Here is a 16,872-nt window from a genome sequence, read left to right on the forward strand (position 1 = left end):
AATTACTGGCCCAGTGTGTGGGAAAATAGGAACTTCAATAATTAACAACCTTCTTTCTATCATTTGGATCCAATGTTTAGTTTTGTGAGAATCAAGCCCGGCTAATAACATTGATGATATATCACTTGAGATTTTGTTTCACACGAATAAAAAAAAAAAGTTGTTTTTTATTTCCATGCTATGATAAATGTTGTATCTCAAAGGGATCCACTTTTGCCAAAATGATCCCTACTGGTGCCTCAGTTTATCAACATGTTAGTGGCAGTTTTTTTTTCTTGTTCCTGTTTGATGGCAAACATTAGTGAAGTTTCATTATTCACCATCCAGCTGTGCTTGTTGTCCTTCCTCAGATCCAGGACATTATCGTGGAAACGGGCCAGGCGGACCAGAAGGAGACGCGCTCGGCCAAGGATGCTCTTCTTCTGTGGTGTCAGATGAAAACGGCAGGGTAAGTGTTCTGCGTGACCTTTAGCATCACCCAGCTGCTGTAAACATCCTTCCAGATCTTGTACGTCGATGTAAATCCAGTCTTGTGCATCTGTTAGTAGGTAAAAATCTCACAACTCAGGAATTTACTGTCAATTTTATCTATTTAAGCTGCTAGAATAAAAGATACGATTTTTATTATTCTGGTTTTTATGGTTAAAAACAGGCTTGCCAAAAGCTTTCACTTTTATTTGTTTAAATTGCCACGTAGTGTCTTGGAGAGTGTTTATTCTCTGCCCCACAAAAAAAAATGATATCATTTATAATATTCTGGTTTGATGTTTAAAAACAGGGCTGCCAGAAGCTTTCTGTTTCATTGCCACATTTACTTTTTAAAAATCCAGTCCTTAGAGAGGTGTTAGAATGAAAAGCAGCAATAATACAATTTAAATTCCGAATAATTTACATCATAGTATTGCTTTGTTATATTTTAATCAAAACCTGGATAGCAACATGTTCCTAAAGTTATCAAATACAGTTTGTGGAGTAAAAAGTGCAACATTTGTGAAGTACAAGTGATCAATTTTTTGATAAATGAAGTCAACTAATTTAATTTGCAGCAATATTTGTGTTACTTCAAAATGCGGGTTTTGAAGTAACACAAAAGTGGGGTTTTTGTTTTTTTTTTTTTTTAAAGTTTTCAGCATTTGTTACCATTTTATTTCATCACTTTAATGCCATAAAATCATGATTCTTTTTTTGATAAAATAGTTAGATATTTGGGGAAATATGTTTGTTTTCTTGCAAATGAAAAAACTGATAGCACTAATCCTATATATATGCTAAATATAAGAGACATCATAGCCAGGAGGGGATGTTTATATGACGCTGACTAACATCACCTACAAGATCGAATAATGTTTAAAATTTTTTTATCTAATGTTCAAAGAACTTTTTAAGGATAATTATCTTTCTAAATATTGTTCTTACAAGGTTAAAAGTGGACTAAGACACAACGTTTTTAACTGCAACCTTCAGAGGATGATGTAAGAGCCTCAGATTCTGTTACACAATAAAAAAGGAAGAAATGTTTTCAAGATGTTACTGCGGCCTCAGATAACAGAACGTTCCTGTAATGTGACAACAAAGGTGGAACATCATCCCTGCAATATTTTGAGTTTTTCTTTTGAGGATGTTGTGGACGTTACACATTACAGAAGGTTCTTCTAGAAAACATTCCCACAATGTTCTGTGATGACAAAAGAAGAACATTCTGAATGCAACATTCAGGCAACTTTTTAGGGCATAAAGGTCTAACAACGTTACCATCAAACATTTTAAGAATGTCTGTAGCTTTCCCGCCTTTAGGAAGAACATTCTGGGAGCTGGAAGAGAACTTCCCACTAAAAGCATTCCTTAAACTTTACAGAACTTTCTCAGAACGTTATTAGAACAGCCGTCCACTTACCTAATCAACATTTTGAAGAAAAAAGCATCATATTTGGGTTTAATGGTGGGCTTTACAACCAAGTTAGATGTTTTCTACTGTTCTCAGTCTTTATGCTAAGCTAAGCTAATCATTTGCTGGATGTAGCGTCATATTTAGTGCATAGAATGGTAGTGGTCTTTCATGCTAATCTTGGTATGAAAATGAGTAAATGTATTACCCAACATGTCAGTGTCACGGCGTGGGGGTGAACCTGAGCAGAGAGCACACAGAGTACATGGCTGGTACAGTGAAACTGTGAATGGTTCATTAAATCAGTTATGGTTCCAGAGGCAGGAACAAAGGCGGATTTATTGTTTAGCAAACAAAATAACAAGTGATGAGGAAGATAAACTAAAGGTCCAGGATAACTAAAATAACTAACTAATAGGGGAGGGTGGGGGGTGACTGTACTGGGAACCGGCGGCCCGGTAGGCATTCTCCGTGGTGGGGTGTTGGTCGGTGGCAGAGAGTGGGCAGGAGTGCCTCGTTCCAGAGGGGGGCAACAGGCAGAATGTTCCAGGGAGGAGGGGGGGCACGGTAGGCAGAGACTTTCCAGGGCTGGCCGGGGATCCAGGAGCAGGAGGGTGAACGAGTCCAAAGGGGGGGAGGTCTGGTCAGGGTGGAATCCGGAGAACAGGAGACGGGAAGCAGGGCTGGTAGAACCGGGCAGCTGGGCCAGCGGAACTAAACAGAGAGAACAGGGTTAGTCAGGAAAACTTTCTCAAAAGAGAACACAGCAAGGTGCAGAAGACGAGACAAACTGACTGCGTGAACAGAGTTTACTATCCGGCAGGGTGTGGAATGTGAGACCGGCTTTTATGGAGAGGATGATCAACAGGTGTGCTGCACCGCAGCTGCCCAGAGTTCCGTTGATGAGTGAGTAGAGATGAACGGCAGCTGGACCGAGCAGCTTTGCCAGGCTTTAGCAGGAGGGTGGACAGAGAGATAGGAGAATGGAGGGGGAGAGGGAGGATGAGGGAGGTCAGGTGGGGGCTGAAGGTGGGACAGAGGAGGGGGCCCTGACAGTCAGACTGTTTCTTTTGGGTTGAAGGTTTTCATTTGTAGTGTGGTGATACTGCAGATTAGCATTCAGCTGGATTTATTCATGTCTCTTGATTTTCTCTCTTCTAGGTTTCTGCAGTAAAAATTGTGATCTTTAGAGTAAATAGAGAAAATTCTTGGTTCAAGGCTTTAAGTTATAGAAATAAGTTGTGTGATTATACATGCTGAAAAGAGGAACAGAACCCAGAACACTTCAGAAATGTTCAGTCAATGACGTCTCCTCCTTGTCGTTGTTTCCCAGATACCCCAATGTCAACATCACAAACTTCACCACCAGCTGGAAAGATGGCATGGCCTTCAACGCTCTCATACACAAACACCGGTAAGAGGAGACGAATGGCAAAATCCACTCTCACCAGCTCGGAAATGTAAACACACCAGAAACCCGTCTGCTCAATGTCGGTCTTCCTCATTCATCTCCTCCATATTTCTCTCCCAGGCCAGATCTGCTGGACTATAACAGCCTGAAGAGGTCCAACCCGACCCACAACCTCCAGAACGCCTTCAACGTGGCAGAGCAGAAGCTTGGTGTGACCAAACTCTTAGACCCAGAAGGTGTGTGGCCGATGAAGGATATGCCTTCATGTTGAAATAAATGTTTATGAGTGTTAAGCCTGGTGGAAAAAAACAGACCAGTGATGTTTCTGGTTTGGCTCTGACTGATTTGTCCACTGTTTTGTTTTGCAGATGTGTTCACTGAGAACCCCGACGAGAAGTCCATCATCACATACGTCGTGGCATTTTACCACTACTTCTCAAAGATGAAGCAGCTTGCTGTTGAGGGCAAAAGAGTTGGAAAGGTGAGTTGAAAAGATGACGTACACTTATTAGTATGTTGACCCTTGATCCCCATTTATCACCACCCCATTTCTTTTTCAGGTCTTGGATCACGCCATCGAAACGGAGAAGATGATCGATAAATACGAGACTCTGGCGTCAGACCTGCTGACGTGGATCGAGCAAACCATCATCGTGCTGAACAACCGCAAACTTGCCAACTCTTTGACGGGAGTCCAGCAGCAGCTTCAGGCCTTTAACACCTACCGAACAGTAGAGAAGCCGCCCAAGTGAGTCAAAGCCAGGCCAAACTTCCACTGCAGTGTTTCATACGAGGCTACTTCAAAAAGTTCTCAACCTGACCTGAAATCAAAGTGCAAAATCTCCATTTTGGGGTTTCACTGTATGCTGTCCAAAAAACGCAAATATTTGTCATCATTTCTTTGCAGATGAAACCCTTTGAAAGTCAGTGAGAGGGAAACCTAAAAATGGACAAGACACTGACGTCCATAGTTTCTGCTAATTGTTAGATATTCACATGTTTATCATTCACGATAATGTGGAGAACGGCCTCTACATGATTGTCCACGGTCATAATTTTGCTCTTCTTGGCCCGATTGACTTTAGCAACTCACTTATTTACGGTTGAATAGCAAAGGGAGTCCTCACCAACAGTGTTGACCATGTCTTTGTGGATTTCCTTGCGGGTCACGCCCTTTTCGTGCTTACAGCTTCTTTCTTGTCCATTTTCTGGTTTCCCTCTGACCTACTAATTTAAAAATGTTGTCATCTGCAAAGAAATGTCGAGAAACCTTTGGGTCATTCCACCTCAATTGACCATGTTATGTTTGTCAGATGTTTTCCTATGCACACCTATGTTGTTAAGTAAAACATGTAAAATCTGGAGTCATAGGTAACATTAGTAAGATGGTGGGATCCTGTCAATTTTTGCCGCGTTTTCTTCATGCCAATCTGTGGAGCAGTGCCATAACTTGAGAAATATTGTAGCTAGAGTCCTGAAATTTTGTAGGCTTATTGCTATGTACGTATGGTCTTCGACGGTACAACCCTCCTTTGATAGAATAATACAAACCAGCTGGTGCCAATTACAAGAACACACTAAAGGCTTTATGGCTGGTGGAATATCAGAGTCGACGTAAACATAGACATTTTTTGACCAAATTTGGACCATCGTATTTTTGGTTTGTATTATTCCATCAAAGAAAGGTTGCATCATTGAAGACTTTATGTACATATCAATGAACCTACAAAATTTCAGAACTCTAGCTGCATTATTTCTCGTGTTTTGGTGCTTCCAACTTTGCTCCACAGATTGGTGTGAAGAAAACATTGCAACAATGACCCACTCCTTTTTAAGAATTTTCATCTCAAAAACTAATGTTCCCTATAACACCAGATTTTATACATGGTCAACTCAATCAATATTCACCACTTTAAATAAAAATCTGTTAAACTGAAGATGGTCAGGTGTGGGGCATTTGGTGAATTGAAATGGAATGATCTGTGGACAGTGATGAAAGGATTTATAGTACACATTTATGGCCCAAAGTGGGAGTTATTGTTTCTGGGTGAGGGAGAGAATGTTTTGAAGTAGCCGTATACTATTTCCAGTCTATTTTTATCATCCTGTGTTTTTCATCATTGCAAACACATTTACACTTATTTATATCAGGTAAACTTCATCGTCTTGTTGCAAATGAACACAGAAATTGTAATTAACACCACTTTCAACACGCCCTCTGAGCCACTCGATCAGGTTCCTCCATGATATTTAATAACATTTTTCATATTGAGCTCAGGTTCATCTTGTTAAACCAAACTGGTACACAAGTGGAATTACCTCGTTCCCGCAGGCGGCGTACACATATTGGCTTCTGTTGTTGTGATATTGAGCTGTAATCTAATCTACTCGATTGTGTTTTGTTAATTTTTTTTGTTGGTTCCAATATTTGCAGAATCCCTCGTGGCTAACTTCTTGTTCTTTCTCAGGTTCCAGGAGAAAGGCAACCTGGAGGTGCTGCTGTTTACCATCCAGAGTTGTATGAGGGCCAACAATCAGAGGGTTTACACGCCTAAAGAGGGAGCCCTGGTTGCAGATATTAACAGGGTAAGATGGCTTTTGGAGATGAACTGGAATGAGTGCAGAGTAGCATCATGTTTTAACAACGTAAATGTCAGCGGATTGGAGCTCTTGCATTATGCTTCCATACATGGTAGAATTTCATTAAGTTATCAAACTATATGCCTAAAGGAGCAATTAACCACAACAAATACAATGAAATTGTATTATACAAGCACTACTGTAGCTAAACTATACAATAAAAGCAATCTCTTGAAGAAAATAAACGTCCGACTACAAGCTAACACAAAAACAGGAGTAACACAGCAGATTATGTTCATGTTGTCATTTTAACTAAGTACAAGAGTTCTTAGTTGTCTCAGCAAACATCTACCAAAACTTACCAGCTTCAGGATGAATGCTCTGTAGCTGACCTTGACCTCTGTGCTCCTTGTGGACAGGATTCATAAATTTTGAAGTATTATGACAACCAAGTAGCAAAAACTGCAAATCCTCATGATGCCTCTGATCTTCTGAGCGCAGGCCTGGGAGCGTCTGGAAAGGGCGGAGCATGAGCGGGAGCGAGTCCTGAGAGACGAGCTGATCAGACAGGAGAAGCTGGAACAGATGGCGAGAAGATTTGACAGGAAGGCGGCCATGAGGGAGACCTGGCTCCTGGAGAACCAGAGACTCGTGGCTCAGGTGAACCAACAACACCAGAACAACAGCTGTTCTTTAATGTTTCAATGTATGACTTTACATTTGTTTAATTGTCGTTTCTTGTATGCTGGATGTGTGAGTGGCTCAGTAGATCTTTGTTTTCGTCCTTAAGTCCCTACTTGTGAGAGTAAAGTTGCAGTTTTTTCTTAAGTAAAACAACAGGTTGCACATCTAAATGGGATGAGCGATGCAGGGAAAAGTTGCCTTGGAAACAAGATGTGACAAAAAAAAAAAATGCATGTACAAAATGGCAACTTTCTCAGAGGAAAAACCTACTAGATTGTTCAGAAATAAGGTAGATGTTAAAAGCAGTGGACTTAAAGGTAGAGTAAGTGATTTTACTCCAACATTCTTCACTGAATAACTCCTAGCTGTCTACTATGACTTCATGCTGAAAACAAATCTTGTTCGATTATATAAAAGTGACACAACAACACCAAACATCATTATTCCAGCATTTCTATTGCATGTTCATGCTCATGCACAGAATGAGGGAAAAGGGAAATGGATAGGAATTGAGGCTTAAATGGGCAGTAAAGGCTAATTAAGGCTGGTTTTTACATGATCAATGTGGACTTTGGAAGCTGTCAACAGATGCACATGCGGTTCTGTTCAAACTCAATAGGTAAGCATCTGTCTGTTGCACAGATGGTTGCATTTTCCTGTGAATCAAACACATCAAAAGACAAATATTTTTCTATAAAGCTCCCTGTGACTTTGCATTGTTTACAGGAAAAAGTAGCGGGTCACGAATTGGACTGTAGTACCATGTCGGTGTGACATTTCTAAGATGTGCTGAGCATAGTGGGTGGAAATAGCACGGGATGTCTGGAGAATTTAGAACTTCCCACTGTGTTTTGGCACTATGCAGCATGTACAAATCAAATCAAAGCACCTCCAATGTCTGGCAGCCACTACCTCAATTACAACTCCTAATGAAGAATTATAAAGGTGTGGATCACAGAGAGGCTCCTTGTACAGTCTGTCCTCGAAACAAGCATTTGTTTTGAGCACCATTTGTTTTCCTGATACAGTCAGTGGATGCCGAAATTGGCATCATGTGTAATCAAAAGAGACACAGCAAACAAGAGCTGGGCTGAAATATGGCTAATTATAATTATTTAAATATGCTAACTTGCTAATTATTATCAGTTTTCTCCAAAATCTCAGATTCCACCTTTAATTATTAAAGTAATTGTACTTAACATATCAAAAGTTAAAGTGGACTGAGTGGTAACATATAGAATGCTATGTGTATGTTACATTTTTAAAACTGTTGGATTATTATTACTCATGCATTAATGTGTAATCAACACTTTAAAGTTGTAGCTTAACAAAAAGGAACAACTTTATAAGAAGGGAAATTTCATCTATATAATGTTTAGATAGTTACATTGAAGATAAGTGGACGTTTATCATAATCTGCAAGTAACCACAGGACTATATCTGTCAAATAAATGTAGAGATTTTAAAAGTACAATGTTTCCATCCAAAATGTGGAGTAGTAGGAATCCAAAGTTGCAGAATACGGTCATATTAAACCCACTGTCTTCTCTCATTTCCTCAGGATAACTTTGGCTACGACCTGCCAGCCGTGGAAGCAGCAAAGAAGAAACACGATGCCATTGAGACGGACATTGCAGCATATGAGGAACGTGTTAAGGCCTTGGTGAACATCTCCAAGGAGCTGGAGTCTGAGCGTTACCACGATGCCAAAAGGATCGACGTTCGCAAAGACAACATCCTGCGTCTTTGGGACTATTTACAGGAGCTGCTGAAGGCTCGAAGAGGGCGTCTGGATAAGAACCTGACCCTGCAGAGGATCTTCCAGGAGATGCTGCACATCATCAGCTGGATGGATGACATGAAGGTGCAGCACAGAGGAGCAGGATACATACAGTAAAAACATTTTTTTCCCAAACATTAAGCTGATCAAATTGTTTCCTTTTCTTCTTCAGGCTCGGCTGCTGTCTCCTGACTTTGGGAAACACTTGCTGGAAGTAGAAGACTTGTTGCAAAAACATGCTCTGGTGGAGAACGACATCGCTCTGCAGGCCGAGAGGGTACAGAGCGCCAGCGCTTCTGCTCTCAAGTTCGCCAACGGAGATAGTAAGTGCTGTAGCTCATGGTGCACCTTGGAGAAAAGTGTGGATTGTTTTCATGGATTCCTCTTTATGTTAAAAACATTAAACACTACTGTAGAAGAAGAAGAATGTAGAAAAGGGTTTTTGCTCGGGTACCACAACTTAAAGGTCGAGGTCAATAAGCTGTTCCAACATGCTGACATAAGAATAGAATACAATATAATTTATTTCTGCATTCAACCTATAAATGCAGTTACTCTTAAGATTTTAATCTAGTCCTTCATGTGTGGTTCTATTTTTCTGTCATCATAGATAATCAAAAATAATGTAGTTTAGTGACACTGTAATGGCCATATATTTGATATGTGTCATATATGTGTTAGTTCTATATTAATTTGTCATCATGACCAGTATAATCTGCCTTCCAAACTGTTTCCACTGACTCCAGCATCCTAGAACTGTGAAGAGAGCTAATCAAGCAGGAAAAATGAAATGAGTAATTTCATAAAACCATTATCTTGTCCTCCATCCTCTCCCCAGGCTATAAACCGTGTGATCCCCAGGTGATCCGGGACAGAGTCCAGCACCTGGACCTGTGCTACCAGGAGCTTTGCGCTCTGGCTGCCCAGCGAAGAGCTCGCCTGGAGCAGTCTCGCCTCTTCTGGAACTTCCTGTGGGAGGTGACGGAGCTGGAGAGCTGGATCAGGGAGAAGGAGCACATCTTCTCCTCCATGGATTATGGCAAGGACCTGACGAGCGTTTTGGTGCTCCAGAGCAAACACAGCGCCTTCGAGGATGAGCTCGGAGCTCGCCGAGCCAACCTGGAGCAGCTCTTAGCCGAGGGGGAGAAGATGATCCAGGCCAAACACTTTGGCTCCCCGAAGGTTCAGGAGAGCATGGACGACATCCGGAGGCAGTGGCAGCAGCTGGAGGAACTGGCTGCATTTCGAAAGCAGAACCTCCAGGATACCCAGACGTTCTTCCAGTTTCAGGGAGATGCTGATGAGCTCAAGGCCTGGCTGCTGGACGCCAAGAGACAGATGAGCAGCGACGACGTCGGTCACGATGAGTACACAACTCAGCGGCTACTGAAAAAGCACAACAACCTGAAAAATGAAGCGATCAAGAACGGAGCCACTATTGACGCTCTGTCCAAACAGGCCAACGGACTGCCAGAGGAGCTACAGAACACCCCTGATATCCAGAGACGACTGAAAGACATCAAGGACCTTTACATGGAGCTCATGTCTCTGGCTGACCTGAGACAGAAGAAGCTGGATGACAGTATGGCTCTGTACACCATCTTCAGTGAGACGGACGCATGCGAACTCTGGATGGGCCAGAAGGAGACGTGGTTGGTGGGTTTGGAGGTGCCTGAGAAGCTGGAGGATCTGGAAGTTGTTCAGAACAGGTACAGAACCACAAATGAAATAAGTATGCACTCCTAAATTAGATTTGCACATCTGGATTAATAATGTAATTCACAAAAACCTGCAAATGATAGCTCTGAAACAAACTTCTCTCTGCAAATACTTTTAGATCTGGTCTAGTAATCATTTATTCATGCGTCATGTAGACTGTACAAATATTATTTTAAATACCACTTTTCTTGTTTTCAGGTTAAGCATTTTAGCTCAAGATATGGCAAATGTTCAGTCGAGAGTGGATGATGTCAACAAAGCTGTGAAGCAGCTCGAGGACAGCAGACACCCTCGCACCAAAGAGGTCAAGGATTGTCAGACGAGACTGAACAAGAGGTACTTTAAATGTATACTTTACAGTTATACCTGGAATAAACAACAAAAGATGAATATTTTTCTATTTTGTCTCCTGGAGTATGTATAAAGTTTTAGTAAGGTCCTACTGTACAGGTCCCATAGAAAAAAACTTCCTGAAGAGAAATTTTTAATTGATTACTAATAATATCAAAATAGCAACAGTGTTAAACGGGTGTACACAGTTTTTAAAAAAATTATTAGCTCTTTTAGTCACGACACAGTAGGCCAACTTGACATACAGAAGTGTGTAAACAAGGAAGAAAAAAATGGAGAATAATGCTTCCTGTTATCATTTAATAATAAAAAATGGAATATGTGGACCCTAAATATAGCAATTCTTTCAACACACTTACATAATTGGTACCAAATTGCATGGTTAATATAATAAAGCAATACCACGAATACTCTAATAACATAACCGTTCCCCTACATGACATTAAACTAATTTCATGCTTCTCCAGGTGGGAGGCGTTTAAGGCCATGGTGGAGGACAAGAAGAGGAAAACAGATTCTGCTGTTAGTCTGCAGAACTATGGGCTGGAATGTGATGAGACAGAAGCTTGGATCAAAGACAAGACTCGAGTGATAGAGTCCACACAGGACTTGGGCAATGACCTGGCAGCGGTGATGACCATCCAGAGGAAGCTGTTCGGCATGGAGAGAGATTTAGCCGCCATCGACACCAAACTCACCTTCCTGAGGAAAGAGGCCGACCAGCTGGCCCAGGACCACCCGGAGAACGCTGCGGACATCCTTGCCCGAAGAGGAGAGCTGGACGATGCCTGGGACACGCTCAGAAAGACCTTGAAAGACCGAGAGGACTCCTTGGGCGAAGTCAGCAAGTTACAGACCTTCCTCCAAGACATGGATGACTTCCAGTCCTGGCTTTTCAAGACCCAGAAAGCCGTGGCGTCTGAAGAAATGCCCGCTACGCTGCCAGAGGCCGAGGAGCAGCTGAGCCTTCACGACGCCGTGCGCGAAGACATCAACAACCATGAAGAGGACTACCATCGCGTGAGGGACACCGGTGCTCAGGTCACCCAGGGTCAGGAGGACGATCCTCAGTACCAGCAGCTGCTCCAGAGGCTGAACGGCATGGACCGCGGCTGGTACGAACTCCAGAAGATGTGGGACAGTCGCAAGAACTTCCTGGACCAGGGACTGGGCTTCCAGCAGTTCATGAGGGACGGTAAAGCTGTGGAGGCCATCCTCAACAACCAGGTACTGCACTGTGCACATGACTGTAAGTTAACACCTAATGCTGCCTGTGTACAAGTGGAAGAGACATCAGTCACTGCTTGGTAATGATGGGTTTGTGATGCTACAAGTATTCAGAAGAATGTGGTATGGAGAATGTTGCGTGGTCAGTTACCATAGCACATGTTTGTCATATAATGCAGTCAGTTGGTCGAGTGTTTCAAGACTCTTTGTTATTTTTCCTTACCCTTTGCTGCAGGAGTACACCTTGGCCCACATAGACAAACCTGACACTCTGGACGGAGCAGAGAAGGCTCTGAAGAAGCATGAGGACTTTGTGAGCACCATGGAGGCCAACGTGGATAAGATCGATGGCGCTGTGCAGGGCGGGCAACGTCTGGTGGACAGCAATAACCTGTACTCTGGGAAAGTTCAGGAGAAGATGGACTCAATCAAGGACAGGTCGGTTATTTTTTTCTTTGGTCAACACTAATTTTAATGAGGTTCTGAACATCTTTGACATGATTTCAACCATATAAGGCGGAGATCATAAACATAGTGCTTGTAAGCTAATGATAATGTAAACTCTTAATCTATAATTTAAAAATAGTTGTTAAATCGAATTAGTGCAGTAAAATGTATCTTTTTGTGGTGAATAGTTCGACAAAACGTGCAAATATTTAATCGATAAATCACAATAGGGTCAATACATCTCAAATCATCAGGGGCCCTCTGATGATCGACCATCTCTGATTTGCTGCAAACTTTTTTTATATCATAAACTATTGATATTTAAAATGGTACCAGCGTGTTTTTTGGAATATGTTATTTACCAATATTTTAGTTTTTGAGGTACAAAAATAGCAGTTTGGCCCAGCTGTTCAATCAGCTAAGAAAGTTCAATAAAAACAACTTTTTAAAAATATTTTGACCAAGTATTTCATATTAAAACTATTCTGTTTGTTTTGTATTATTGTGACTTGCAGCTGCAGGAGGTTCAGAAAATGTCACTAGCTGACTTCTGCATTATCATTTGTTTGGTTAATATGTGCCTGGGATTTTTCATGAGGGCTTCAATTATTTTTTTCGTATTTCAAATCACCCATAATCAGATACTATTTCATCTACTTGTCCAATATTGCAGATTCTGAATCAATGACATGATGAGAAATAACAGTGAAAATTTCACACTTCAAGTTTTCATCGTTCCTGAGATATTATCCCTCAAACATAGACTTAAATTTCAAAATGTAACAAAAAAGTGGCAAAAGCAATTTTACAAAGACTTTTTTCTGAGAGAGTATTTGACATATCAAGGTATCCATCCATCCATTATCTATACACCGCTTATTCCTCACTAGGGTCGCGGGGGGGGCTGGAGCCTATCCCAGCTGACTCGGGCGAAGGCAGGGGACACCCTGGACAGGTCGCCAGTCTGTCGGAGGGCCACATATAGAGACAAACAATCACTCTCACATTCACACCTACGGGCAATTTAGAGTAATCAATTAACCTCAGCATATTTTTGGACTGTGGGAGGAAGCCGGAGTACCCGGAGAAAACCCACGCATGCACAGGGAGAACATGCAAACTCCATGCAGAAAGATCCCGGGAAAGCCGGGACGTGAACCAGGGATCTTCTCGCTGCAAGGCGAAAGTGCTAACCACTACGCCACTGTGCAGCCCACATATCAAGGTAAAAATTCAAAAAAAATATCATAATAAATATCCAGATTTTATGATCTAACAATTCAAAACAGAAATGGTCAAGCAGAAATGGCTCTAAAAATGCCACCTGTTGTGATAGCAATAATGTAAGATAAAATAGAAACAAAATTAAATGCAGTCATGACCACAATCAACAAAAAATAAACAAAAAGATGTTAAAAAAAAAAACAAAACTAAAAAACATCAAAATCATCTATATATTTATAATAACTTGAAGTTTCCCCACTGTGGGATCAATAAAGTTTATCTTATCTTCTAAAAATATAACAGTGATGCACTGACTGCTTCTTAACTGGAATCCCTCAGTTATTCACATTTTCTTAGGTAGCTTACTGATTTTTTATGGCGTTAAATCGCCATTAAACACTTGATATTTAAGAGTGGCTGATATTTCTCTGCTATTATACGTATTAGCAAACGCCACAGCACATGTACCAAAGTACTGTATCCATCATGACATCACCAGCACTCTGAGGTGTCAATCAAATGTCCTCTATGCAGCCTGGATGGGGTACTGTAGGTTCTACTTATGATTTTAAATTGGATCGGTACTTTCTGCAGTCCCCTTGACAATTTTTTTTCCCATTTCTAAGGATTCTAGCCTTTTCTGCCTCTGCAAATGTCAGTTTTCAATGTCAATTACAGGGACATTACTTTGGAATCAGGGCCACAGAGTGAAAGCTTCGTGATCGTGTTTAAAAGTGTCTCATAGTTTCAAAATGGATTCTGCGGTCCCTCAAAAGATTTTAATTTTAAGCCACCTAGACTTGGGATGCCTTTATGAAGCCAGTTTGAATCCAAAGGTGCAACACATTTTTAGAAATACTGTAGAATCCATGCACATAATCACCAAAGATACCCAAACACAACACAATACAAAATTCAAGACCTTTAAAATTGTACTGTTCTTGGTAAATGTACTTAAATGCTTTCCACTTAAAACATTTAATAAACTGTTTTATTCCTAAGTGCATGAGTGGGAGTAAAATGTAAAGATTTGTTTATCTTTCCATACTCTTCACTTCACTCTAGTTGCAGCTGCTGAGCCGATGCAGGAAGATTTATTCCCTCTGTTTTCTTCAGAGTTTGGCCTCAGCACTGAAAAAGGCTTTCTTATCACTATATCATTAGCCTTAACAAGAGGCTGTGGAGAGACCACGGGAGCTACTCCCATTAACTCCCACAGTTCAGCTTGGTAGACAGACACCTGCAATAATGGATATTGATCTTTAAGTGAGAGCTATTCTTCACCGTGCAGCAGAGCAGCAGATGACTGTTTCCCAGCCGAGGAGGAGCTCACATGGATTCATGTACACCATCTAGTTTGTTTGAATTATGTCGCAGAGGGCATCTGTCGGAGAAAGAGAAAGGTTCACTCGGTGTGCAGATGTATTTTTTAATGCGTTTCCTTCGTTTGCTGTTTGATCTGCAGGCATAACAAGAATAAAAGAAGAGCTGAAGAGGTGTCTGAAAAGCTCAGAGATAACCGTGACCTGCAGCACTTCCTGCAAAACACTCAAGATGTGAGTTCACTGTCAGTTTACTGCTAATGTAATCATCGGCAAACATCAATTAGTACATTAATTATTGGCTTAATTATTCCTCCACTTAGACTTGACATCATAGTGTTTTCCTCTTTTTATCTCTTAATTATTGTGGCTAATTTGCCAAACACATTCTACTGTGTTTATTACTGTACTAAATTTGTTTCTTCCCTGTTTGGGATAGGGGTCCCATTTGGCTAATTGGTAAATGCTCTGTTGTTTAAAGATAAAGAAGTAAATCCTGCTCGCATAGAGTCACCCGAGCACAAACTTCAACAGATGATGTTTAGATGACTTTCCAAAGTATTGCAGCCAGATCTTAGCCGTTCCCACACTGGAGACGAGGATTTCAATCTACTTTTGCTAATCCCTAATATTCTTTCTTTCTTTCTTTCTCTCCGGGCTTCAGCTGACTGTGTGGATCAATGAGAAGATGCTGACAGCACAGGACACATCGTACGATGAGGCCAGAAACCTCCACAGCAAATGGCTCAAACATCAGGCCTTTATGGCCGAGCTGGCTTCCAACAAGGACTGGCTCAACAAAGTAGACCAGGTCAGTGCTGTGAAATGTGAAGGACCAATAAAGTTGATCTTAACTGTAAAAGCTGCAAGACAGGGGCCGTGTTTACATTTATACATTTTACTGGACTATGATCATATATATATATTTCTAAATATATTGATAGATATATTCTTACGTATACTGTTGCTGTCATAATAAGTAAGAATAACAAGTAATTGCATATCAGAGATTATAAATTACTTCCTATTTACTACTACTTAAACTGCTGATTTCCCCACAATGACAAATAATAACTTCATATTTAGTTGATTAAAGTCGATTTAAAGATTCCACAGTTTAATTTTTTACATGATTATTCAGTATGTGCAGTATAATATATAAACTCCTAAAGGCCAGTGTGCAATAATCAATATGAACTGGGAAAATAAATTGTGTATGTATTTCCAGGAAACCCATAATCAATATATGAAAAATGCAAAATACCTAAATGCACAAGTTACAGGAGTAAACTTTCACTTTTTTAATCTTTCAAACTTTTGTCCACAACTGTAAGTTAATTTGTAATAGTAACATAAAGGTTCAATATAGTGAAATTAATAGAATTTTGTTTTACGGTGTATTATATCAAGATTTAAACATTAAAATTACAGTACTTAAAAATTTAAAATGCAAACCTGTATTATTGTCATTTTATCCCTTGTTTTTATTTCTTGTTTTGACATTTTATCTCTAAGAAATTCAGCAGCCCACTCCTCTTTGCAGAATTTGTATACCATTTATTTGGGTTAATTTAAATAATCCTCAGCTAAATGCAGGGCAGCCTAATCCTGAGGGTTTGTGTGAATAAATCAGAATTAACAGATCAAAAATGTATATGCCTATTTCCAGAAAACCTATTATAAATTTATTATAGAACGAAAATGCACAATTGTTTTTGTGACAAAGACATGTGTTTCAATGATTCCATCACAAATAATTCAGAGTTACAGGAGAGTATGCAAACTTTTGTTCACAAATGTCAGTTACAATAAGAATTTAAATAAATAGAATACATCTCATATACAGTGCATTATATAAATAATAAACTCTAAAAATTCCAGTATGTAAAAATCTAGAATGTACATGTGGTTTACTGTCCAGGTTTTGACATATTATCTCTAAGAGACTCCTCTTTGCTGAATCTGTATCCTCTATGTTTTGGGTAATTTACATAAACACAAGATCTAGACTTATTTTGTTATTTGGATGCACTACGCCTTTAAGTCAGGGTTTTGTTTTAGCACAAAATCAACTAATTGAGCATATTGCAATAGATAGCTGCATTAAATTTACTATTTTATTTACACTGATCCTCAATTAATCTTAGCTAAATACAGGGCGGCCTACTCCAGAGAGCTAGTGCGCAAAAATAAATATGAATAGATAAACATTTTTTATGCCTATTTCCAGAAAACCTATAAT

At 40.3% G+C, this 16,872-nt stretch overlaps 1 protein-coding gene across 5 annotated transcripts in view; it reads left to right on the top strand.

Moving 5' to 3' along the window:
- The window catches only part of sptb (spectrin, beta, erythrocytic), a 78,615-nt gene that overhangs the window by 36,186 nt on the left and 25,557 nt on the right, over positions 1-16,872 (top strand). For all 5 annotated transcript variants that reach the window (XM_023271990.3, XM_035948818.2, XM_023271981.3 and 2 more), the window contains 15 exons: positions 351-448; positions 3,219-3,299; positions 3,417-3,532; positions 3,665-3,777; positions 3,857-4,044; positions 5,765-5,882; positions 6,378-6,536; positions 8,122-8,424; positions 8,513-8,663; positions 9,179-10,049; positions 10,258-10,395; positions 10,878-11,637; positions 11,873-12,075; positions 14,774-14,864; positions 15,295-15,441. In XM_023271990.3, coding sequence (XP_023127758.2) covers positions 351-448; positions 3,219-3,299; positions 3,417-3,532; positions 3,665-3,777; positions 3,857-4,044; positions 5,765-5,882; positions 6,378-6,536; positions 8,122-8,424; positions 8,513-8,663; positions 9,179-10,049; positions 10,258-10,395; positions 10,878-11,637; positions 11,873-12,075; positions 14,774-14,864; positions 15,295-15,441 — 3,537 coding nt within the window. The remainder of the gene's footprint in view (positions 1-350; positions 449-3,218; positions 3,300-3,416; positions 3,533-3,664; positions 3,778-3,856; positions 4,045-5,764; positions 5,883-6,377; positions 6,537-8,121; positions 8,425-8,512; positions 8,664-9,178; positions 10,050-10,257; positions 10,396-10,877; positions 11,638-11,872; positions 12,076-14,773; positions 14,865-15,294; positions 15,442-16,872) is intronic.

This window comes from Amphiprion ocellaris, chromosome 20 (assembly GCF_022539595.1).
Source record: "Amphiprion ocellaris isolate individual 3 ecotype Okinawa chromosome 20, ASM2253959v1, whole genome shotgun sequence".
Taxonomy (NCBI): Eukaryota; Metazoa; Chordata; class Actinopteri; family Pomacentridae; genus Amphiprion; species Amphiprion ocellaris.